The sequence below is a fragment of the Lonchura striata genome, chromosome 3 (genome assembly GCF_046129695.1).
Source record: "Lonchura striata isolate bLonStr1 chromosome 3, bLonStr1.mat, whole genome shotgun sequence".
Taxonomy (NCBI): Eukaryota; Metazoa; Chordata; class Aves; order Passeriformes; family Estrildidae; genus Lonchura; species Lonchura striata.
In genome coordinates this window covers 4,285,309-4,311,405 of record NC_134605.1, presented here as the reverse complement: position 1 = coordinate 4,311,405, position 26,097 = coordinate 4,285,309, and the positions used below count along the sequence as shown (strand labels likewise).

The following is a 26,097-nucleotide window of genomic DNA, read 5'->3' as shown; positions in this document are numbered from 1 at the left end:
GCCTTCTGCCTCGCAGGCAAAAATGTCACATAAAAAGTCATTTTACTTAAGACTGTCATACAATTATCTCTTCAAATGTTAACTTTTTTATACCCTTATGACCTTGTGTGGCATGACTGGAGTTGGTACATACTGTTACCAGGCACTTCTGGCTTAGGTGCCTCAGAAGGCAAAGTACTCACTGAAAGTTGTTTTACCTTTTTCAAAACATAAATTTGGAGCCAGCTGAGACAGAGGTTTTCAAATAGCGTGAAAATCCAACAAAACCTGTTTAATTTTGTTACTGGAGAAGTGCTGGCAAAGAACTAGGCTCTCTTGCCAGTGACCCAGCCATTACATAGGCTCAGATATCAGGGATGCCCCCGTGTGACTGTTGACAAAGAACAGGTCTGTCCAGTCCCTCTGTGTTGTTTTCCTTCCCTGCTCACTGCTTGGGAAGCTTTTTGCACATCAATGTAATGAGGTTGCATATGCTCAGTCTTGGCTGTCTTGCCCTTCCCTAGATTGGCACCTGATGGGACAACAAAGCAAAATAATCTTGTTTGGTGCAATACACTGGGCTGAGTGTTACACTCCCCTTTCCATGGATCCATTCAATGTTCCATGCAAAGGAGACATGGTTTGTACAAGGTCAGTAAGGAAGCACAGTGCTTTGTGCCTCCACTGCTCAGGAAACTGCAGGAGACATTTTTGAAAATGATCTGTCAACAATTCCATGGTACAGGGACTTTGGAGAGGAACTTCCCTGGGCACATCTGGAAAATGAAGATAAAGAAAAAGTGTGTCACTGGAAATTTTGTGTCTGTGCAGTTAGATAGATCCCTGGTAGGAGATTCATTTGCAGGCTTGATTGCTGAAACTGTTAGTCTCAGTGCTGGTCACTCTTTCTTCATCTCTTGTTCTTTACTACTGTTAGAGAAACAGGCAAAGCATCACTAAAATTCTCATAGAATTAAACTGCATTTGATATACATTCCTTCTTGTCTGAAATATTAAGTATTTTTCATTTGTTGTTTCTTTTAAAAAACTCCCGTATTTCAGAGGGTTGTAACTCCACGCCTTCCCTCCCTTTCATTGTTCACTGTTGTGAAAACTTTTTTTCCAAGCAATTAATAATGGAAGAAAACCTGCAAGGGTAATACTGTTAACCTGAACACAGAGTGAGGTGAAGCTCATGACCTGAGAAGTAGTAGCTTCCAAGTGGGTTTCTTATCCAAGCACTGCAGAGGTGCAGCATAATTTTGAAGTACTTTTTCAGCTTCATTCATGAATAAGACCAGTATTTTTCATAGTTAAGTTATGTATGAAAAGGTGGGTATTTTATTATTTCCTTTTTTCTTAGTTTTTAAAAGCTTGATACATGTAGCGTTGGATCAAGGCACACACAAGACTGGCCAAAGGGCATACAAAGCACTTTGGTTTTTAGTTGAAGAAACAGAATGATTATTGCAACAAAGAGTGGCTTGGGGTTTAAACATGAAATAGCTCATAGTTCAGCAGGAAGGCAGAAAGAAACATGTTACCTTAGAGATTTACCAAGGAATTTCTGGATAACTGTGACAGTAATGGGCAGTATTCCTGACTGTAACAGCATTATACTGAACACAGACGCGTATATTCTTCAGAATAGCTGCATTCTCCATTTGTCTGCTCACCTTTGGGACCACCTTAGTTTTTGAGATCTTGCTTTTATTGCCTTGGGTTTTGTCCTGCTCTCTTTTCTTGTGAAACTGCACTTTAAGCCCTTTTTCTTTTCAAAGCAGTTTCAAAGAGTTGTCTCTGTCTTCCTGCCCTTGTCTCCCAAATGCCTGTGAGCATCTGTGGTATTCACATTCTCTGAACAGAGAGAGACATGATTCTCTCTCCCAGGATTTTTCCTGGGAAGTTGTGAGACACAGTAAGGAAGCTCAGAGAAAGAAGGAAACAATTCTTATCTCTATTCACTGCTCCTGTTTGGCACATGTGCAATGTGTTACGGAGATTATTTACCGAAGAGTGATTCGTTAATTGGACATTGGTGAAGGTTGTTTGGACTGACTGGCCAATTGGGTCAAATCTGTGTTGTGACTTGTCTGGAGACAGTCACAGGTTTTTCTTTAGTATCCTTTTAGCATTATATAGTTCTAGTATAGTATAGAATTAATGTAATATAATTTAGCTTAACAAAACAATTTATTCAGCCTTCTGCAACATGGAGTCAGAGCACGTTATTCCCCCTTCAAGGATCACTGCTTCAATAAGCATCCATCACTATTTTGTCTGTAATATACAGACCACTGATTCTGATAACCAAAAAACTATTCCTGAACTGTATCTACCCCCTTGGTTTGTAGAGCCTACCACTTTTTTAACACTTATCAAAAGATTCAGTCTCATGCATATCATCAATTTGATTATTCTAATTTAAATTGGATTTCACCACTCTTGAATGGATATATCCAGACAGCTGATATTGCCCATTACTACACACATTTTTGTTTATTGAGTATTGTTGTGGTTTACAGATTTAATAGACTCAACACTGGAAGTTCTGTGAGTTTTTGTAACCACTTTTTGATCTTCCTGATTTGCCAGGTTCAACATTATTTTATTGATACCAAAGTGAAAAATGACCTGTGCTTACACTTACAAGGATCTCAGATGAATGTTCTGACTGCTCAACACGGCAAGAAAATTCACTTTCACAGTCAACAAGTCATCTTACTCAGTAGAACACAAAAGTTAAATGGTCTGTAACTTCAATATTAGCAAGGAAAATACGTACAAATTACTAAAAAATACTAAAATATAGAATTGTGGTCAGGTATCCCCACTACATTAATCGCAGCAGTAGCCTGAAATTTGAAACTTTTAATAAAAAGTTCTTAAATATAAATTATATGGCAAATGTACAGTACATTGCTTTGTCAGTCTTTTAATCCAGTGTTTTGCAGTAGAACAGCGACTGTTAAGTCAGTCTTTTCTTGTTTTCTTTAAAAAACAAAACAAACCCAAAAAACCCAACAAAACCCAAACCAGTCTTTCACGTCCCTCAGTATCATGAGTGTGAATGATCTGAATCTGGAATACCACTGTCTCTGTAGCTCCTGTTACTACTGCTTTCACTGTGGCTGTTCTTGTACAGATTCATGCCATTAGGTGGGAAAATGGTGTGTATTACAAATTCCTCCTTGGACACTTGGTCACTGGTTATTGGTATCATCTGGAAAGAAGTCTCCCTGATTTCCAAGATGGAGTTATCCTTCTTGGTTCCTGCTTCGGCATAGTCATCTTTTCTCCGGCGTCCCTTGCTGTAGGTGCAGTTCCGGGAGAACAGGGACCCGTTCCTATGGACGTACCAGCAGACCAGGGCCAGCAGCCCTATGGCCACCAGCGCCACCACACCACCGATGATGGCGGCCAAGGGCAAGCTGGAGTTTTTGTAAGGTTCTTTCTCCTGCTCCCGATTGAGGGTGGTGGTAGGGTTGTACATCTTAAGAGGTGCCGTCTCGGTCTCGATGCATTCGGGTGTTTCATCGGAGAGATAGATATTGCTGGTTTCCATGGGAACCATGCACACACGGTATGGTGACTCTGGTTCCAGAGCCGTGAGCAAATAGTCATTTCTGTCGCCTGTAACTATAGTTTCAGTTATAGATCCAAAGGCAGGGCTGTGACCCATCTTGAGCCAGCTCAGTCTCAAAGCAGTCATCGGTAGTGCAACTTTCCAGGAGATGTGAATAGTCTCCGTGCTGACGGATTTCACAAATATTGTAATGATTTTGCGTACTGGGCTTGCTGTGGTTCTGTAATTTTTATTTAGGTTGGGAGTCTTGATGTCTGGTTGTTTGGTCACAGAAATAGGCCAGTGTCCCTGGGCTGGGTATACTGTGTTTGGTACTGCAGTAGTGATTTGGATGGTGCTTACCATGCTATCGTCCTTACAGTCAAACAGTTCTGCGCTGAGGTCTTTGATAGCCATTCCACGTACCTTTTCTGGTGCCTGACACATCAGTCCACGTACGTTCACTTTTAAAGGCAATGACTGTAGCCAGTCACGTACCCATTTCATCTTGCACCCACAGTGCCAAGGGTTGTTGCGAAGAAAAAGTTGAGTGATGTTGTCTAGATCATCAAAGACACCCTGAGGTAAATTGCTGAGATTGTTATTGGACATATCTAGGCGATACAACTGCCGTAAGTAAGAGAAAGCATTGGGTGGCACACGGTTGATATGGTTTTCTTGGAGATAAAGCTTTCTTAGGTTTGTTCCTGGCAAATTCACCGGTGCAGCTGTGAGTGAATTGCGGACCAATGACAATTCTGTAAGATTGACTAGATTAATGAAGACTTTGTCTCCCAATCCATGATTATTTAGAAGATTTCCATCTAAAACAAGGCGTTTTAGATTTGTAAGGTCTTGAAGGGACAGCTCAGAAATTGTGGAAATACGATTATCATCCAAGCGTAGCTCTTCTATGGTTTTAGGCAACCCCCAGGGAATGGTGCTAAGGTGATTTCGAGAGAGAAAAAGAAGTCTGAGATAGATGTTGTCCCGGAAAGCTCCATCCTCAATGCTAACGGCAGAAACAGAATTATCATCCAAATGCAGTTCTTCCAGATAAGGAATTTTTGAAAGTGAATCATAAGTAATGGTCCTTATATTGTTCTCCTGCAAATGCAGTTCTTTAATGTACTTAGGGAGGTTAGTGGGGAATTCATCTAGGCTGTTGCGGTATAAATATATTCTTTCCACCCTAAGCAAGTTCTTCAGTTCTGAAGGAATCCCAGCATTATTTATTTGATTGTTCTGAAGGAAGAGGGTAGTTGCATCCTCTGGGATTCCTGTAGGAATAGACGTCAAATCGCGATCATTACAATATATGAAACCCACATCACAGCGACATACTGAAGGGCATGGTTTGGCACTAACAGAATAAGGTGCCATGTCAAGTAACAGCCCTATTTTAGTCCAAACTAGGAAGATGCTCCAGGTAACACTAATCATGGTCAGGAATGATGAGATTTCTATACAGTTCTGATCTTCAACAATCTAAAAAAACCAAACAAACAAAATTATCCAGATCATCAGTGAATAAACCGCAATTAAAAAAAAATCAACTTCAACATTACAGAAGACATCTGAAACACATTAAACCAAAATTCAAGTGCGTAGATACATTTTACTCTCTTTTCTTTACATCAATAATTCTACTACTTGGACTAATTAACTGCATAGTGATTGAAAATAATATAATCAAGTATACCTGATCTGTGAATTATTTTGTTTAAGCAACAAGACTCTTTCTAAGGATTCCTTCCCATTTCATGTATACCGACAATCTTTGTTCACAGATACCAGATAAGTACAGAACTGAAGTCACACCAGAGTTCAAGTAAATCATTCTATATCTGAAAGATAAGAAGTAATTCCTAAGCCAGCTAACTTCCTCAGGAGCCCTTAAGTGAACTATAAAACCCTTACAAACCTACAAGTCTAGTGGTAGCCATTTCAGAAGTTAAATAAAAGCCCTAAAAGCAAAGCATAAAATGCAGACAAAAGAGTGAGGGCCAGTGAAGACATTTTTCCAAGTCTTTCCCGGTGCTCAGCTTCACAGTGTGTAACTTAGAAACACTGTGGACTATTTTGCTTGGTTTTCAAGCTTAAGTGACTGCTCAGAAAGTTGAATGTTACAACTGGTAGAGCTATGGCTTTCTAGTTTACTGGATGAAATATTTCATTACATGCTTAATTTAATGTTTAAATATTTGTCATTCTCAAAAGTTGTCTTACTAAGTAGCATACTCATAAGAATCTATTTGGCAGGTTTAACCACATTTTCCCATCTTATTACCAGCATAGTATAAATTAACTCTTGAGACTGAGATTTTCCTTTGCATTGGTAGTGTGTTTGTACACTGAGCTCAGGTAATTAGCATTTTTATAGCTTTTAAGACAACATAATTCAATTAGCATTGTAATTAGGGTTGTGAGAACTCCTGCAAGATGACCTATGCATAAAGCGGTGTCATGACCTTTTCTCTTATGGGTTCATATATTAATTGAACTTTACTCTCAGAGGCATGAAAAGGAAAATAAATTTATATTGATCCTACCGTATTTAAAGGTATGAGTAAGTTTTGTGCTTGAGGATATCCAGTAAAGGGATGTCTTTCTGCCCAGTCACTCTTATGCTTTACTCCATGAAGCAGTTTTTTCTCGATGGTGTTTACTCAGATGATCCTTGGTGGTGGTGTGTGTTCCCTGGCTCCTGGCACGATACTCAATGAGCATTCCAACCAAGATTTATCATGGTACATAAGCACACCAGGCCCCAGTGTAGAAAAGCTTCAGCTTCCTTCTATTTTAGTCCTCATGTAAAGTCTGTGAATGAAGAGCCTCTTTTGTTTGGTTTAATGCCTTTAGCAGGAATTACTTTCTTTGTAACTCTTACAAACTCTTCTGTGCAGCATAGTAGTCAGAGGAGGGAACTGTAGTGCCGTGTGATACAAACTATTCATTATGCTGAAGCTTGAAGGAATTGCAGCCTCTTCAGGAGGTCAGGAAAGGGATGCTTTTTCCTATCCAGAATTATCCAAGTATGACCTTTGTACAGTAGCTACATCCTGGTACATCCACACCTCTTTCAGAGAACCATTTTCCAACTCTTACTTCTTAACATTTCTTCCAAATTTGTAATGCAGGAAAGAATTCCTCCTGTGCTGCAAGAATGCAAGTTACTTTACCACAGAAACATCAGGCAATTCAGATGGTTTTCTTCATTATAAAAAAAACCCACAAAAATATGATTTCCTTCCCAGAAAACTCCCCTCTGAAAGCTTTCCTTGAACTCTTAATGTCCTGCAAAAGTAAAAACAAAAAAAAATGGAATTAATAACAACTGGTACACACTAGTTTTAAGGGTTGCATTCCCTGTACATGAGTAGCACGCCTTGTTTCCCCTAGGCATTGGTATTTCAGCAAAATCCATAGAGCTCTTTCAAAAAATGTTTTGCTGTGTAGTTTCATGTTACTGCAGTTTTGCTGGAACTATTTTCCTTTGTTTCAGTAGAAAAATAAAGGCAGAGTGTAATAAAATATCTGTAAATTATGTTTTTCATTTGATGTTAAATGCCAGTGTTGCCACTTTGGAGGAGGCCAAAATGGTTGCTTGCTTTGTGTTCCTGGTAAATAGATGATCTTCTCCTTGGTTTTGAGTGTAAAGGGAGCTAATAACTCTTCACTAGCTACTGGGTGAAAGGGAAAGCATTTTTGTCAAAATATTGTATGAATGTATTTCTTACATGCAGCACGTTGATTCTGAGCTAGGGTCTAGCCAGGCATCTGTGTCTGCTTTTTGGCAATACATAGGTGGGTTTAGGTTGTAAAATTTCTAAAAAACAGAAAAATATTATTTCTTCTATTTGTATTTTTTGCAGAATACTAATTATTTTTTAAACAGCATTCTTAACTTGGGCAACTTTGTATCACTACTGCGTAAAGTATCCAGTGAGATACCAAGGCCCCAGCGAGTTTGTAGGTAGCATGTCTGAAATAAAAGTGGTTAAATCTGAAATGAAACAAATCCTTAATGTGTGCTTTGCTTTTTGTGACTTCACGTTTGTCCAAGGGGCCGAGCACAATCCTTGGAAGCAAAATACTTGGCAGGAACAGTGTGCTGAGTAATGCTTGCTTAGCTGCCTTCCTGGGAGCAAAACTAGAGCATCTTCTGCTCCTCCGTAAAATACTTGACCTAAACACAAACACTCTCGGTTTTAGAAATGCCTTTTGCAATTTGTAGCAGGTCTGTTATGAAACAGACCGGTCATACTTCTTACAGCAACACAGAATATGCAGTGATAAATTTAAATAGATACAAATTTTGCTGCTCTTTTTAATAGAAAAAAGTTAACCATTTAAAAAAACCAAACCTCAAAGCCCTCCATTTGAGAGATAGTGTGACTACCCATCATGCGAGGGAGTGGAAAAGACTCTTCTCTCCTGCTGCTGCTTTCCTGCTCCTCTGAGCTTTGTTTTCAGCATCTTGTTTGCAGCAGTGGTTCAATGAAAAAAAAAAAAAAAAACAAAAAAAACAACTCAAAATGAGAGACCTCTACGTTGGCATAAATAAGTATTTTTATGTATTCTTTATTTAAGGCAAAAACTCAATCTCTCTGGCCACATTTTAGAATAGAAGGGAATGCATGTTTAGTGGTAACTTATGTAATTTGGGTAAATTATATAATCATTATGAAATGAAACAAGAAAAGCTCTGTATTCTTACAGTGTCTAGTTTTCTTGCTCTGTATTACTCAAGTGTTTGGGGAAAGAAGCCCAGGCTGTATTCCTAAAACTCTGAAATAAAGAGCAACTTAACAGCTGTAGAAAAAAATGGTGTCTCTTAGGAACTAATGTGAAGCCGTGATAGAAGGTATTTTCTGGAAGGGTATGGTGAAACAGGAATATAAATTCCTTTAATAGGCCTTTGAAGGCTACAATAACTTTTAAGTACTTATAATCATAAATTTCCTTTAGAACTCTGAGCTGTAAAAAACTTGTTAGTATTAAGCAAAACGTTGGCTCTAGTATGCATACATTTCATAGATACATGCACACAGCAATTTCATTTATTTTACCTTTCTAGCACAAAAACTCTTTCCTCTGTGCTTCATTTGATAGTCATCTCTTCATTTATTGCCACTATTATAATAGCAGTAATGTGCAGGATTAAAATGAAAGCACTAAAGCTCATTAAGTTCCTGGATTTTTTTTTTATCCTTTCTCTCAAAATTACATGAAAACAGGAGTAAGGAAAAGAAAAGGTCTCTTTGGAGAAAATGACACTGTTTCAAACATGTGGATTAAGGCTATACCCCCCACTCCCTTTTCTAAACTTAGAATAGTTTTCTTCAGGTCTTGATTGTTTGATATCTCGCACTTCCCTTTTATATCTCAAGCTGTAGCTGAAAACAATGTTTTTGCATATCAAAGGATCCAGTGATCTGTCTACAGAGAAGAAGGGAATCGTGCTGCCATGCTCCAACTTTCCCCTTCTTGAGCTGTCTCTAAATATTCCCTGACACCAAGTCATTATAGCTGATCCGGCAGGATGAAAAGAAAAGTGACCCCCACTGGTACAGACACTGTGTCCAGGTTTCTGCAGCATCAGACTGGGAGGCTTCATGGACACATGGTTTTGAAAGAAGCTATTATTTTTGAGCAGACCAGATTTTAGAAACTGTGCTAATAATTTTTAAATTCAAAAATCAGTCTTTGTTTTTTGGTAACAAAAGTAACATTGGAAAAACTGAACAATCTCAGCCTTTTTGCTCTTTATTTCAAGTTGAATGTTTTCATGAACTTTCCCGAACTACATGATTAAATTAGTTTTCCTGGGACTATGTAAGCTAGTGAATTACTAGAGATATCAGGAAAGTGTGGACCTTGCATGTGGACTTATCACTGTGGTACAATTAAGGGGACATCTCACTTTAAAATGTTCAACATAAGTTGAGCTATTTAAAAAAAAACCAACATAAGAACAACAATGTATTTACCCTGAAGTATGGAGTCCAGCTGCACTCGCTGTACTGTAGACAGGCAATGGCTTAACAAAAGAAATAGTTTTGGTCTATTTGAAAAATTGGGATTTTTTTCTAAAAACAGTGTCAAAGATTTCTTTCCAAGCTAGTATAAAATGTGAATAAAATCAAGACCTGCCTCACTTGAGGTCATATGATGCTTATTTGAATTTCTAATCTACCTCTGTGTTCCCAGCAGTAACTCTGGTAGCTCAGTGGCTTCTTTATTACCATCAAAGTAACAGAGGAAAGGGAAACTACTAGATATTTTTAGGTTGTAAAAGACAAAACTATTATTCAAAGCCACCACTAGAATATACATACTTGATAAGCCAACTTGCTTAACCAGTGTACTTCTATTCCAGAATTAGCTCTCTATTTGTGTAGAAGTGAAAACATATCGGAAACACAAAATGTGCTTATTTTTTAAAATACTTGTGAAGTCCATCTACTGCTTGTAATGCCAGTTGTGCTTACAAAGATCATGCTGCAGCTTAAACAGCTTCACCAACTTTTTTTTTTTTTTTTTTAAAGAAGTTCCACAGTGCTAATCTAGACTTAAAACAATGTCCACACTTTGTTTTCTTTAAGTGTATTACTCAGGGTTAGTTGACAGAGACAGCAAAATGCTTTCTAAGCACCCTGTCTAGGAGCTGCAATTTCCACGATCATCGTATTTCAGGAAGGTGCCCCAGCCTTTTGTTTGGCGCTAGGCAAGCAGAAGGTCCTCTAGCTGTCTTTCCAAGGGGTAAAAAATGTAAATGAGCTTGTTAAAATGAGAGTGAGCCCTTCAGTCAGAGTGTATCACTGTGTGTTAGTGAATTTGTTGTTGTTTTTTCTTGGAGATTTCATTTACTTGTAGAAAATTTGCTCCCACTTCTTGTGCAGTAGGAATAATACTGCTTTGTGTCTTATTAAGTCTAACTCAAGTGTCCTAAAAAATGCAAATTTTTATGTGATCTTCCCTCAAATGCAAGTAAATCTGACTTAGAAATGAATTCTGAGTAAAAGCTTGACTCCACACCCAAGATCAGCCAAACCTGTATTTGCTGTAGAGGATGGAAATGAACTATGAGTGGTTCTCTTCTGAAGTTTACTTCTAAAATCTTTCCTAGTTTTGAAGATGCCGGGTTGAAAAGACCCAGACTATTACTCTACTCCTTCTCACTCTCTTGTTTTGACTACTCTGCTGCAGGAAGATTTGCACGTTAAGAAAACACTGTGAGGGGGAGTCTTCTGCAATGGATTTTTGGTTTGTGTTTTAGTGCTCTTTGAGTTTAGCCAATTATGGCTTCTAGGTTTTCTTTTTGAGAGCTGCTGCTGAGGTAACTTGTCTGGGCATTAAATAAAAGAATAGAGAACAAATGCTGCCATTGTTTCAAGGGAAAAAAAATCTGGTTTTCCCCTCTTGACAAGTTTAGGTAGACTTATACCTGATAGGGAGTTTCTGGCACAAACTTCCAACATGTAAAAACATTACTTGAACACTAGATAAAGTTTCAGTAGTTTTGTTTCTTTCCTTTTTAAAGCAGTTGTTTGCTCATATCCCGATTATTAAGTTTGCTCCTCAAAGAAATAGAAAAAATGTGAAGCTGTAAGACTGTTTGGATTCTTACAGCTCAGGAAAGGCAAAAGAGAGTTTGTGATGCCATAAGATATGTACTGAACACTTTTCAAGATTCCTGCCCTGAGTGGTATTTGGCTGCTTTTAAAAATAGATGCAAGCAATCACATATTAATTCTTCCGCACATTCCTGCGCTTTGAAGTGATTAAGGAAAAAACTTAAGAGCTAACTAGCCATTAGCATCCATGCTTCCTGCTCCAAGGAGACAAAGATGGCCATCTCCCAACTGAAGCCACTTCAAATAACTGCAACTGCAAAGTTTGCAAACTCCAGCAATTGCTTTGATTAGTCACCACTGCCTTACACAATATCAGGCAACTTTTAGCTACTGGTGACAGAGGGGAAAAAACCAAACCAAAACAAACACCAAAAACCCCAACCCAGAAACTAATCTTTATTTCGTTCTTGCTGTAAAATGTATCCACTTTATTTCTGGAGATCAAAGCTCACTGTGAGTTTACTACAGAGTTTTTTGCCCACTGGGGGGTGGTACATGCTACAAAACCTGTGCTTTTAAGAGCCACAAGTCAGATGTTTTTTGCTGCTGTCCAGTCTTCTCAAGCTTTAATTACAACAACGTCTCCTAGTGAGAAAAACAGAGGCAGCTTGCAAAAGAGCAAAATTATAAAAAAATAAACTGCTCTTCTAGAGAGTTTACAGAATTTCCCATGCCGATTACTTGCAGTATTTATCTGGTTTTTCTCCAGTTAAAATGGTGTAAGTGTACCAAAAAAAAAAAAAAAAAAAAATAGCATTAGCATTTTAAATATATTCCAAGGGCTGTCACTGTTTCTGGTATACAGGAGGAGCACAGAAGACAGGAAAAAATACAGCTTTTAGAAGTGATTAAATGTGGATCGAAAAATAAAAAAGCTTGATAGCAGCATGAAGTAGGATTAGAATAAACCGAGTGTATTTCAAGATAATTGGCTTTCTGTAAACCCAGGTATACCTTTTGTTTATAAAATATCTGAAGCCCTATCTTAGACAGGGCTGTATTGTATGGTTTTGGAATAAATTAAAGGAAACTTGAAGGTGGGTTTTCTTTTGAGGGAGGGAAGGGCACTGAAAGATCTTGAGTATGACCTAATGCATGGCATATATTGACAAGGAAAACACAGACTGATCTTTCTGGTTTATAGCAAATAATTATTTTCTTTATACACTTGAATCGACAAATGCAGTTTTCAGTCTAATTCAAAGAAATGTTAATTAAGGCACCATATCCCCAGGCAATAGATGGTGAGCATAACTGATGCTTCTATCTTTTTGGGCAGTATATTTTAGACAAGGAAATTGGGGTCAGGATAATGAACTGTTTCTTTAAGTCTGAACATTTTCAGCCTCTTTGTATACTTTGTATAAAAGATGTACATGGAAATGCAAAATGTGAATCTTCTTGTTTCAAAGAGGCAAAGAGAAAATGCATTCAGCTAATATGCAGGAATAAGATTTAGCTGTAAAGTAATTCTGCATTTTGGTGTGAATCTGGTGTAGAAAATATTCCACTGTACTCTGTTAACTAACCAGAACTGATCCCTTGCAGAAGGGATGCGACTTGCCTTCAGCCTGAATTAATAACCCGTTGGTAACAGCATTCCGTGAATTAGTTAATTACATACACTCGTCCTCGCGTTTGCAACACTCCTTGCAACTTTGCCTGGATGTGCCAGGGTTGAGCTCAAACCCCTCTGCGGTCTGAGAGATTAAAATTGAGGCGACCTCAAAGAGCAGGACTGAGCCAGAAAGGCAGCTGTCTGTGCAAGAGCTGAGCTTTTATTCGCCAAGGGGATGAGCTTGGAAACTAAGCAGGAATCCAAAAAAAGAACCAGCCAACCAACCCCAAAATCAAAAAGCTGTGCTTGGTTGCTGTGAGCTATGGCAGATGCTGGGAAGCAAGACCACTACGTTGGGAAATGCAGGAATACTTGGGCTCTGCCTGATCAACTAAGTTGCAGCTCCTAATTGCATTTGAGGAAGAGGGTTAAAAACAAAAGATTTTGGAACATCCAGCAGTGTGAAACGATTTTTGAGGTCAGAATCACATAGAGATGAGGTGTGCAACAAAGTACGTAGTGAATTATTTATTTGCAAGCCATTTATAAATTAATTAGCTGTGCCTGTACGAGGGCACAAAATCACTTAATACACTGAAAACAGCAGAAAAGTTGATTAGAACTAGGCGAGGACCTATGGAATGGCAGGAGGATTATGAGCCTGCTCTTCTTCCCAAAGCAAGTGGGGCGTCGGGGCGGGAATTTGGGCCTGTTGCATTCTTTCTGTGCAACCATTTTGTTGCCCATCTTCTCGCCCGCAGACTTTGTGGTGCGGGGGACAGCGCTGCGCAGGGGCGCGAACGCATCGCCTCGATTTATTTTATTTTTTTTTTTTTTTTAAATAGATGCAGCAAGAAGGGATGGAGGGAGGGGGAAGTTTCCCAACCGTGGGAGCGATCCGGGTTACGCTCAGGATCGCCCCCCACCATCCGCGTTAACACGCGCGGCCGGGGTCCCAGCGCCGCGGGGCGCGGGCGCTGCTCTGCGGGTCCCCGGCGCGGTTCTGCGCCCCCGCGCAGGGCGGGTTCGCGCTGCCTCCTTCTCCTGGCAGAGCAAGCACCGCACGCCCAGCCTGGAGAACCCCCGGGCGCGCTCCAGATGTGCGGGCTGAGCCCTCTGCGCACCCCGCCGGGAGGGCGGGCGGGCTCTCCCCGCCGCAGCGCCGTGCCCGCACTCCGGCGCTGGGAAGCGGGGGGTGGCGCAGGGAGCGCGCCCAAACTTCCCTGCACATCCTCCTCCTCCTGTGCGCCCCCCGACGCGCGCAAGCCCCGCGGCGGAGAAGAAGCGGTTATCCCGCGCTTACCTGCGGGGCGGTGCGGGCGGCAGTCGCGGCGGGCTCGGAGCGGAGCGCGGCGCGGAGCGGGCGCGGACGGAGCTCCGCGCGCCCCTCAAGTGGCGGCGGCAGCGGCGGCGCCGCGGGGGCGGGGCCGCGCGTCACGGGGGCGGGCCCGGGGCGGGGCGCTGCGCGCGGCCGCCGCCAGGGGGAGCAGCAGGCGGCGCCGCGGCCCCGCCGGGGCCGGACGTGGCGCTCGGGGGTTAAAAGAACTTCTTTATCCCGTGTTTGACGTGGCAGAGAGGCGCTGGTGGTCGTGTGGCTCCCCTTCATCCCCCATTGCATCCCCCAGTGCCCGGCTTTGGGCTGGGCAGGTGATGCCAGCTCCCTGGTTTTCTGTCCAAGGACCAGGACTGGCCGCGAGTTTCGCGAAAGGGCTTGAAAAAACCCTGTTTAAAACATAAATAAATTAATAAATTTCCTCAGTCCCACCCGCCACATGGCTGTGAGTGCCGGCACTCCCCTGGCATCTCCCTGGCAATGCAGGCTACGGCGGCTTTGGAAGATTGGAGGGTTTTCCCGAGGTGACTCCTTTAGGAATCATCGAGTGGATGGGAACTGCCTGGTTCCTTCTCTGCTGCTCACCGGGAGAGATCTTACCATCCCCAGCAAGACTGAGACTGAGGGGAATCAGGGCCTGGCCAGTCCCTAGGGATTTTTCCTAAATTCTCTGCCCTTCAAACACAACAAGAAATTTATGGTCGTTAAAGGGCAAAGAGAAGACATCTACCCCAGGCGTTTTATTCATAAAACGCAGTTTTCTTTCCCATAGCTTACAAGCAAACAAGTAGCATTAGTTTTGGCAGATAAGGTAGATGTTTCTATTGTTTTGGTTTTTTAAAAATTTCCCATTAAATGGGGCATCTTTCCCAGCAGACAGCTGCTGCATTCAGGAGCATCCTGTTCTCTTCATTAGCCGTGCACAAATGATCTTGGCCACCTCATACGGGGTTTTGACCAGCATGTTTTCCAGCACAGAGCCACTGTCTGGGGGGAAGGCAGACTCCTGAAAACTGGCTCTGCTGATGCTAGTTATCCTCTAGTTGCACTTTTTGCTGTATCAGAAGACTACAGGATGAAGCTCCATTGATTCCAAAGAGGGCTCGACTTCTGTAAATCCTATAGAAACTGCCACATAGGTGCACCTTCTGTGTAAAACTTGAATACTTCAGTTGCTGTTGATATCTTGTCAAAAATATAACCAGATGAACTTAAAAGTGTCAGACCTCATCCTTTATCAAGAGGATTTTATTAAATTTTTGAATGCCACTTGACGGATTTGATACTTAGATATATGAAATGTTATGTACATACTGTATTTATTCTACTAATTAAAAAAAAATATGGATTGATTTTTCTTTATAGGGAAGGAAAGGATTTTTTCACTGCCACTTCAATTCTAATCTTTCCCTGAGAAGAGTAAAAACTAATAATAAATTGACTTCAGGTTAAGGTGCAATTGTCTGTATTGATAGTCCTGGCAGTGAGCTGTGCCCTAACCAGCTCAGAATTGTGTTGCATATACATCTTAATGCACATCTAGCACATTATAGGCATTTGGACACATGTATTATAGGCATATGTATATGTATTATATGAATGGTGATATGGTGATACATCTGGTACTACAGCAGGGCTGTATGTCATCATGTGGGACAGAATAGTGGGCTGTGGAAATACTGAGTTTGGAAATGCTGCAGCTATCCTGTTTTTTTGGTTTTTTTTTTTTTTTTTTTTTTAACTAAAATTCCTTTAGGATTATAGTAGTATTTTTCAAAAACTCTGTGTATTTGGTATTTCTCAGCTGTATTAAGTAACAGATTCTAGGGTTATGTTGTTGTGCCATGTTGCTAAGCCTTAACACAGATCTGTGGGATGCTTATAAAAGATGTATATGGTACTCATCCAGCTATCTCTCAGCTTAATTACAAGGCTGGCCCAGTGCTTATGGCACTGGTTAGAAATTACAGTACATATTCCTAAAGAATTCCAAAGGGCATGTGAAAAATAATTACATTTTACCAGGTCACAGCTGCTCTGGAGTACTGAAAGGTCTTTAATGTGCTGTTGCAAACAGATTTTTGACTGTATTCTTTGATGTAAACTCTGTAAATATACTTCTTAAGAAGGTGGATAGCCTTTCAAATACTCTCCATAAAAAATCTCTTGTACATGCAGATCTTGACCACATTCTCCATATTTTTCTTAAAATGTAGGAATTCAAGATGTCTTCAGTTCCAAGAGAATGGAGAAGTTCTGTTGATAAGGATGGAGTTATTCAAATGTTGGGAATAAAAATATGAATATTTAACACATAGGTGTGTGTATTTTCCTAGGCGCGTATATTCCTAGGTGTGCCAAAGCCTAGGAATATAATGAGAGATTTTAATTGAATTTTTAAGTTAAAATAATGTTTTACCTGCATTTTGTTTATAGAATTAATTAATGCTCGTGACACTGAGATTAAAGTTCTTGTCAGACCTACAGGGAAATTACCTTTTGGAAGACATAGTAATCTTGTTAATGCTTCATGGGCTGAGAGAGTTGAGAAGGTGTCGGGTGGGAAATTCAGAGTACTCACACTGCATACTGTGTTTCACAGAATTTTATTCAGGTTTCTAACATGCACTTGTAAGGTGCTATTAGGTCAATGTGGTAATGATGATGCCTTTTTATGTTTTCCTCCACCGATGGTGTGATAAGAATTGAAGTTCTAGGAACTCCCTCAGCCAAGAGTTGACCTGAATGATTCTCCCTGTGACTTGACAGGCTTTTTGGATATGCTTTGTCCTGCTGTAGATCAGGTTCCAGTCATATACATTTCCAGGCAGGACATTTATGAAATATTGAGAAACCAAACACCTTGACTGTGAAAGTGAAATTGAATCTGAGATCACTTATCCTCAGCGAAGGAGAGGGCTGGCTGTCTTCAAGAATCAAAACTGACCCCTTGCTTTGTTGATCATCTCAAGGACAGATTTCTGTCAGATAAAGCTGAGAGGTAATAGTTTGATATTCAATGGAATAAGCTGAAATGAATGTTAGTGGGTATTAGCTTCAGACTTTTATGAGGTTATATTGATTTTCCAAAGCAAGCTGTCCCAAATCCAAGTTAGGCATGGGCTGATTTGTGGAGACATGTAAGGAAAGAGGACACTATGATATATGAACTTCAGTATGATACATGTTCTGTAAGGTTTCCTGATATTCACTAGGTAGTGTTTCTCAGCAAATACATATTGTAGTTTGTATTAGACCTTATATTTAAATTATCAGAATAATTTCAGAATTAGAATCCAGTTTTGGATATATTCCTTCCAAGTACAAATGTCTGTCAAATTCATCTTTCAGCACTGTGTATGTACATAGAGTACCTTGTCAAAGTTGGTGCAGCAGCTCTGTATCAAAAGCAACAAAAATGGGAGTGTAATCATGCAAGGCAGTCCACAGCAGAGCTAGAAATGAAGAGTCTAAACCAAAATACTCGTTTAAAAGTAGGTGGGCTCAAGTGTGCTTCTTTCTTTTCCCCTGCCAGAGGAATGTAAGGGATAATAGTTGTAATTGTGGCTATTTTGTTTGTCTCTAAAGGCCAGGAGGTTAGACAACTGTACCTGTATTTTCTTCCATTCCTCCCTCTTCTCTCCATGCTTTCTCCTCATTCTTCTTTCCAGCTCTCCTAAACAACCCCAGGGAAAAGCCCTGTCAACTCAGAACCACTCGTGATGCAATCACATCTGTATTTTCCCTAAGGCAAATAAACAGCTTTGCTTGTGAGATCATGTGCTATGGATAGCAAAATTAAGTAACTTAATAGGGCACTTGAAATTGCAAAGCCTTTGAGTACTGTATTTATTTTTTATTATTTACAGGACATACTGCAGTGGGTAAAGAAAGCTGAGTCCATAAAGTCCATTCCAGGAAAGTTTGCTCCTAATGCTTAAAGTGAACATTTATATTTAAAAAGCAATTTCCTCTATTTGTTAGATGTCAAACCATGAAAACACCATGACAACATTTTTAGGAGAACCAGTGCTAACTCCTTCGCAGCTATGAAGAACATGGAGTTTTTCCTTGCTTACTTGACAAAGTAAGGAATGCTGTCAGAACACAAGAGACTTTCCTTTTGCTTGATGTGGCTTTGAAAGTGTGTTAAAGGGAGGAAAAATAATGTTCCTCCAAAACAACCTTGAAAACCTTAGCTGAGATTGTTAGTAATGTCTAGTGAGTGTGAGGAAGAATCCTGTAAAGGAAAAAACCTGCTGTTCTGCCCTCAGGGTAGAGTTCTGCATTTGCAAATTCACATTTTTATGGATGAAGCATATAGTGAGCTGAACAAAGTGGTAAATGCATTTTTACACCTGCCTCTATAAAAAGGGTTCCAGTAGTACAGAAATACATAAAAAAACCCTGAAAAAAATACCAACCTGAAACCTTCTGACATGGCAGAAAAAAAAAAAAAATCTGGTGCCATTTTGGTCTTGAGCTCTTTCTTGGAGCTTTGTTTGCTGCTTATGCAACAGCTGCCCAGAGCCAGCCTTTGAGGACAGAGAGATATCCTAACAGGCAAGGGTGATTTGGGGCTTGCTAAGAAGGGGCTTGGGATGGATGACTCCTTTCTGTCCATGTTCCTTTTTTGCCTGTTAATGTTGGAACTCATTGCTGCTCCTGCTGGTGCCTGTTTAGATACTGATCAGACAGTCAGTTCGGCAAAATCCATGTTTCTTGTTTTATATTCATATGCAGTTTTTATAAATCTCAGTTCTTCATAGGTTTATTCTGAAAACTTGAAAGTCACATGCTTTCTATTTGCAGGCCATGAAAATAGCTCTGGTCCTTTCTCTTTGTTTTTACTTCCTGACAGCCCCAGATGATTTTCTCCCTTTGTCTTTCCTCTCACTGTACTTAGCCTCCCTCTGCCAGGCTTTTTGCATATGCCCTGCTTCTTATCCACCTCCTCCCACAGTGCCCAACAGTTGTTTCTCCACATGTCAACCCACATGGAAACATTCACATTCCAGCTTTTTTTGCATTGTGCATTTTTTTGTGCATTGATTTTATGCCGGGAGAAACTGCTTCTGCTGAGCTCTTTTCTCTCCCTTATTGTCCTTCTTTGGCCTCTCTTACATGTTAGAGAGTTTCCTATTTTCTTTTCTTCTCCTATGAGTTGAGCAGTCTCACTTAGGTCTAATCTGGTAAAATTACAGTAGCTAAGTTTTCTGCACTTGTATAATGTATGAGTTCCCCAATTTGAATATTTAGCATTCCTGGTAAACGCAAAGCAAGTGTATACAGTGCAGCTGAAGGCATTAGGTGGTGATCTGTAATCTCTACAAAAATGTACACCCCCTGCTTTGCAGGCAAATCGAAGCATTAGCACATTTATTTTGGCCAAATGCACCACCCTAGTTGTTTGTGTCTAGTCTGTGTTAACATCTAGCAATAAGCCAGAGTCTGTGCATTTGCTGATTTGCTTGTGTAATACCTGGGTTTGAAATTACGAAAGGCTGTGCTAGTGTTGAATATATTAATAACTCAAAAGTGTTTATTCTCAGGAAAGACTAAGTTTACATTGTCTGAACAGATTTATTTAGTCGTGAGCAGGGGTTATTATTCTGTCTTCTTCTGTTCAGCAAGAGAGGCTGTTTCAGGAATGGCTTTGTACAACAGCAGTTAATGGGGCTGGCAGAAAGTTATGGGTTGATATGGTCATTAAAAGTGAGTTAACAGGAATTTTGAAATTTCCCTGGCCATGAGAAATGTAGTGATGAAATTCTGACTCAGGAAAAGGACACACATGCAGAATCTTTATCTTAGTTGAGAAGACAAGTAAGTTTTGTACAAGGCTCAACCCCACCAGCACCATCTGCATGAATTGGTGTGGGCGCTGGCGTGTTTTCAGCATCTGCTGGCTGAATGTGCTGTGGAAAGATCCTTGAAGCTAAACAGAAAAAAAATTAGTTGTAAGGCATATGTGTGTGTTCTTTCACATTTCCTATCCTAGTCATACATTATTAATGGTGATTTGACTTTTTACCCATGAAATTTTGTTTAGAATTTCCCTCTAATTCACAGGAGATCTCATTCCTACAGCACTGGCGTGCTCAGCAGAGGCATCCTATTTTCTATGTCTCTGAAGCACATTCAAGTTGGACAGTTTCCCAGGTACTCCTAGAGCAATCCTTCTTCATTCTTCACTAATTCCAACACCTAGAATGACTAGGGACACTGAGGAGTGAGAGAAGCTCTCCCCAACCAAGTGTCTACCCAGAACTTGCTGGTAAGCAGGGAAGTGAGGAGAAGGCCTGACACCTGGGAATTACTTTGAGCAGGTGATGGACATGCATTATTTAGTGGGTATGACTTGCTGCTACTGAGGATGAAGTTCATTGAAGTGATGAGAGGCTGAATTTTCATGGGAATCGGAATCTGAAATTAATTTTAAGCTTCGTATCTAGATCAGTCTTCCTCATTTTCTTTTTTTTTTTTTTTCTCCCTTCCTTAATTCATCTTTGATCTCCTTCCTCAAAGGTTTTGTTCTTTGGCCTTTGGTGAACACACACTAATTGCTGCTGCCAATCCCAGGGCCTTGGAGGAAATGTTGGGAGTCCTAAAGAGAGGTAACCTGTAGGAACCGGTGAGAGACCTTCAGCTCTGTGACTCAGGAAAACAAAGCCATTTGGCTGACCTGGATATCACTGTGTGTGATGTGCAGCACCTAAGATAGTTGACTTGCCTGAGAAGGTGACAACAGCAACTTTGTTAGTAAAGAGCAGTGCCGCGCTCCCGCCCCGGTTCCCTTTGTCTCAGCCCCGGCTAGCTCTTCTCTGGGGCGAGAGTGGGCGATGGAGGCACCCTCCGCCGCTCCCAGCTGGGGTTTGGAGAGTGCCTTTGTGGGTTCCGGGCAGCGCTAGCAAGCCTCGCGGTGGTAAATGAAGAGCGGATCCTGCTGGGGGCTAAGTCCGAGTTTATTGTAGCCCAACGGGGCCAAATATCCTAGAACGGTGCCAGCCAACAGGAACAAGCACAAGGTGCTTGCACTGGCTTATAAACTGTAAGGGAGGGGTATCCAACGACCAATGGGGATAGGGATAGGGGGTGGCTCCGGGATGGGGGGATATGGTGGGGTTCAATGGGGGAAGGATATGGGGGGAGCCCCAGGTCCTCGCCCAATCACCCGGTGCCCTGAGTAGAAGCTTCTGGATGGATGGGAAGGGGCACCGAGTGACAGACAAGGCACCCGGGGGGGGTAAAATGCCTCTTTCAGGGTGATGGATAGATACTGGGAAGGCGGGAAGGGCGGACAAGGCGGGAAAACTGGGGATAAACCAAGTTGCACACGGGGGTACAAAGGAATAAACCAATACATAATACAGGGATAATAAAACATATACATAACGCAACTCCACATCTCCTCCTTTTTTTGTTTAAAAAGAAAGAAAGGTGAAGAGGATAAAGTAAGTCTTTAAACGGGGGCTTCACAGTCACTGGGCTCATTTTGAAACTAGATGTTTCCTTTTTCTGGAAATTCTTCTTCTTGGAACCCTTCCTTGTTCAAGTGTTCCAGTTCATCACTACGCTAAAGCCTGTAATAAACACAATGAGTCCCAGCAGCAGCAAAAGTCCTGTTTCTTTAGAAAGCAACTGAAATTAATAGTCGAGGTAGGGGAGGTCTAACTCAAAGGGGAACAGAGAATCCCAGGAGCCAGGGAGGGAAGAGGGGGGACCAGGTGAGGGGGACCTTTTCCGCCGTCGGAGGGCGGCGTACCCAACTTGAGGACTGTCCGGTTTTTTCTTCTGGGTCTTAGGGACATATGGTCTGACGAATTTGGAAGGGACCCATCTCAGGCCTGAGGGCGTGGATACGCAAGCGTACCCCCGTCCCCAGGTGACCAAGTCATAGGGTCCTTCCTGCTGCCAGGTCTCAGGGTTTTTAATGAGAACTGGCGGCTTTTCCCTGACCTTGCTCTGCTCGTAGGAATTAAAGTGCCTCGCGATGGGGGGGTTGAGGCACTCGAAGGAACAGTTTAAGAAATTGATGGTAAAAAGGGCCCGCGCTAACTGAACCTGGGGGGACTCATTTTTAGCTGACGACTGTTGTTGTTTAAGCATCCTTTTGATGCTTTGATGAGTCCTCTCTACCACGGCTTGACCTGTCGGGGAATAGGCGATGCCAGTTTTATGTTCTATTCCCCATTGCTGCAGGAAGCCTGCGAATTCTTTGGATGTGTACCCGGGGGCATTGTCTGTTTTTATCTGTTTTGGGACGCCTAGCATGGAGAAGGCTTGTATCAGGTGTTTCTCTACTTCCTTGGCCTTCTCCCCTGTGTGGGCAGAGGCGAAAACTGCTCCAGAGAAGGTGTCCACGGAGACATGGACGTACTTCATCCTCCCGAAGGAGGGGATATGAGTAACGTCCATCTGCCACACCTCACAGGACTTTAGACCCCTAGGGTTAGCCCCTGCGCTCACTGATGGTAGTGGGAGCGACTTACAGGACGGGCATGTGGCCACAATGGCCTTGGCCTGGTCCCGGGTTAGATGGAACTGCTGGACCAGACCAGGCGCATTTTGATGGTAAAGCTGGTGGCTTATTTTGGCTTGCTGGAACTTGTCCGGGAGCGGCGCCAGCTGTGCGGGGGCGGCAGTGAGGGAATCGGCACGCCGATTGCCCTTGGCCAAGAACCCCGGCAGGTCGGTGTGTGACCTGATATGCATCACATAAAACGGTTGCTCTCGGTGGGAGACTAGCCTTATTAGCTTAGAGAGCAACTTGTTAAGGGCATCGTTGGAGACACCTTGCAGGATTGCATCCTGTGCTCTGGACACTACACCTGCTACATAGGCCGAATCAGTTACCAAATTAAAAGGTTCAGAGAACCGCTCAAAAGCTCTAACGACTGCGGCCAACTCAGCTACTTGAGGGGATCCTTCTACTTCAACAACATCTGCCTCCCACTGCTGAGTTTGAGGATCTTTCCAAGTCACTACTGACTTGTGGGACCCTCCGGACGCGTCCGTAAAAACTGTTAGAGCCTTTAAGGGTTTTTTGCTCTGAATTTGTTTTGTTGACAGAGTGAATTGGATTTCGGAATTGAAAATTTTGTGGGCCGGTCTCAAAACAGAAATTTTTCCGGTGTAGCTGTCCAGTGCAAACTGCAATGATTCATTCTCTTGCAGCAGGTGTTCTAACATTGCCTTTGTGAATTGGCCCGATTCTAATTTCAAAGGAATGTGGATGTGATCAAAGTCACACCCCGCCAGCTCCTGAATCCGTGTTCTCGCTTTGCGGATTAGCTCTGCTACTAGCTCTTGTGGCCGTGTCAACCTTTTGGATCGTGAATGACTCAGGAATACCCACTCTATGATGGAGAGTGGGTCCCTTTTGTCCTTATCCTTGCCCTTTCCTAGGGTGTCTGCCCATTGGAAGATGACACCGTGGAGGTGTGGCAGTCTGCCCAATATGATGAATCGGAAGGGCAGGCCCGGATCGTACCTGTGGGCCTGCCTGGCAGACATTGCCTCCTGAACCTTCTGCAAAGCAGCTTTGGCCTCTGGAGTGAGTTCCCTGGGAGAACTAGGCTCTTCCCCCCCTTTCAATAAATTGAAAAGAGGGGCTAGGTCTTCGTTGTTAATACTTAACCAGGGTCTCACCCAGTTTAAAGACCCACACAGCTGCTGCACGTCGGCTAGAGTCCGAATTGAATTTTTTATGGCTAATTTGTGCGGAACAATGGTCCGCTTGTTTATCTCTAAATCCAGGTACTTCCAAGGTGGCATTCTTTGAATCTTATCTTCTCGCAGCTCGAACCCTACAGCAACCAACGCACTGGTTGTCAGTTCAAGCGCGTGTGTAAGTAAATCGCTGTTGGGGGCACAAATAAGAATATCATCCATATAGTGCTGGATGATCACGCCCTCGGTGGCTGCACGCACAGGGGACAGCAATGAAGAGACGTACCACTGGCAAATACTTGGGCTGACTTTCATGCCTTGGGGAAGAACTTTCCAGTGGTATCTCTCCATTGGGGCTTCTCGGTTGATGGAAGGAACCGAGAAGGCGAACCGTGGTGCGTCATCAGGGTGTAGGGGAATTTGGAAAAAACAATTTTTGATGTCAATGACAGCTAATTCCCAATTTTCTGGTAACATCGTGGGGGACGGCATCCCTGGCTGGAGAGGACCCATGTCTTCTATTACATTGTTGATGGCGCGAAGGTCATGAAGGAGGCGCCACTCATCTTTGCCAGGTTTTTTCAGGACAAAGACAGGGGAATTCCAGGGGGATGTTGTTTCCTGGATATTCCCTTTGGCAAGTTGCTCGTTCACGAGCTCCCGAAGCGCTTTTAATTTCTGTTTATTGAGCGGCCACTGCTCTACCCACACTGGTGTATCTGTGAGCCAATTAAGTTTTCGGGTAGGACGCTCTTCAGTGACTGTTGTCCGAAAAACTTGGGGGGTCGGGATGTTAATTGTGACCCCCCACTGGGCCATCAGGTCTCTCCCCCATAAGGGTTCTGTGTAATCTAATACGAACGGGCGTAAATAGGCCGATTGTCCGTTCGGCCCCTCAAATTTTACGATGTTTTTTGATTGCTTTGCCAATTGAGAACCCCCTACACCTTGAATTTTCTCCGCCACGTTTTGCAATTCCCAGCGTGACGGCCAATCCCGTGCGGGAATGACTGTCACGTCTGCTCCTGTATCTAGGAGACCGCTTAGGTGTTTGTACTCCCCATCCTTCCGCATATAGCAGGAGAGCTTTGGTCTTTCCTTCCCTATGACCTGGGCCTGGCACACCTGGTAGCTCTTCTTCGCTGACTTCTTCCATAGATCCTCAGGGTGTGCCGGAGGCCCAGATGCTGGAATGGCTTGGGCGATGATTTGGCCCTTGGGAAGGAAGACTGGAGGATGGGGGCAGTGCAGCCACACCACTAATCGCTCGGTGTTCCTAGATGTCAGGGATGGTGCAATAGTGACTTTGAGAGGCGTGAATTTTGTGTCTCCAAGAACGATGTACTTACTGTGGAGGTTCCTCCAGGTTCCTGGGTCTTCTGTGTCGACAGCGATGGAGTGCCAGTCGCTGTCCCTTAGGTGCAGAGCTTCAGTCAGGGCCAACTTATATGGGGAGAAACCAGATACGATGTTAAGTATCGGCTTGGGCTGGTTCGGGCCTCGACCCAGCCAAGCAGTGGGAATGAAATCCACATCTTCCCTCATATAGGCTGGTTTGTCAGCCATAATCTGGTGTGTCAAGTCTAGTGAAATGTCCTCAGGTGGGCATTGCAGGTAGTCGTCCCTCCCCTCCTCTGATGTTATAGAACCCACCATATTTATGTCCTCGCGCAGGGAGGGACTGCGCTGATGACTCAGTTTTTTTGTTTTCCCCCCGAGTTGGGGGCACTCTTTTCTTGTCGCTGCTGTTTAAACCTAAAAAACTCGTCCCTCAGCGGGCATTGGGAAGCCCAATGTCCCTTCTGCCTACATAGATTGCAGGCCTGATGGTGCTGTTGTCCCCTCGGGGGTGCTCCTGTAGGGCGGCGATCTGGAGAAGGGGTGGCTGGCGGTGTCACGGCTTCAACGAAGGCTACTCTCTTTGTGGGTGGTTTAGGAGTCTCTGGAATGTCTTTAGCAGGAACTGTCACCTTCTTCGCACAGACTTGTAGCATGCTTTGAAGGGTAGGCTCAGGGTCCAGGGGCAGACTGAGGATTGCTTGCCGGCACGCGTCGTTAGCGTTCTGCCTCGCAACTGTGGCAAGCATCCCCTCTCGCAGCCTCTCGTCCGGGACCTGAGCCTCCATCGCGTGATGCAAGCGATCCACGAACGCGACAAAAGGTTCTAGGGATTCCTGCTTTAGGGACAAGAAGTTAATAACCGTACCGCTGGGTCTTAACTTAAAAAACGCCTTTTCTGCTGCCCTAGTGCTGACTTGCAGCGCCTCTCTGGGGATTTTTTCCGCCTGCTTGGTCCCCATTTTCCAATCCCCCTCCCCGCACAAGTGGTCTAGCGATATTACAGCCCCAT

The 26,097-nt window shown here is 42.7% G+C and overlaps 2 protein-coding genes across 7 annotated transcripts in view; one reads left to right on the top strand and one right to left on the bottom strand.

Moving 5' to 3' along the window:
* Positions 1-26,097, top strand: part of MACROD2 (mono-ADP ribosylhydrolase 2) — an 855,789-nt gene that overhangs the window by 98,126 nt on the left and 731,566 nt on the right. The window lies entirely within an intron of this gene.
* FLRT3 (fibronectin leucine rich transmembrane protein 3) lies at positions 1,298-14,150 on the bottom strand. Its single transcript, XM_021527836.2, has 3 exons — positions 14,046-14,150; positions 6,097-6,841; positions 1,298-5,032 (listed from the first exon to the last, which is right to left on the bottom strand). The coding sequence occupies exon 3, from the start codon at positions 4,985-4,987 to the stop codon at positions 3,038-3,040; it is 1,950 nt and encodes a 649-aa protein (XP_021383511.1). The 5' UTR covers positions 4,988-5,032; positions 6,097-6,841; positions 14,046-14,150; the 3' UTR covers positions 1,298-3,037.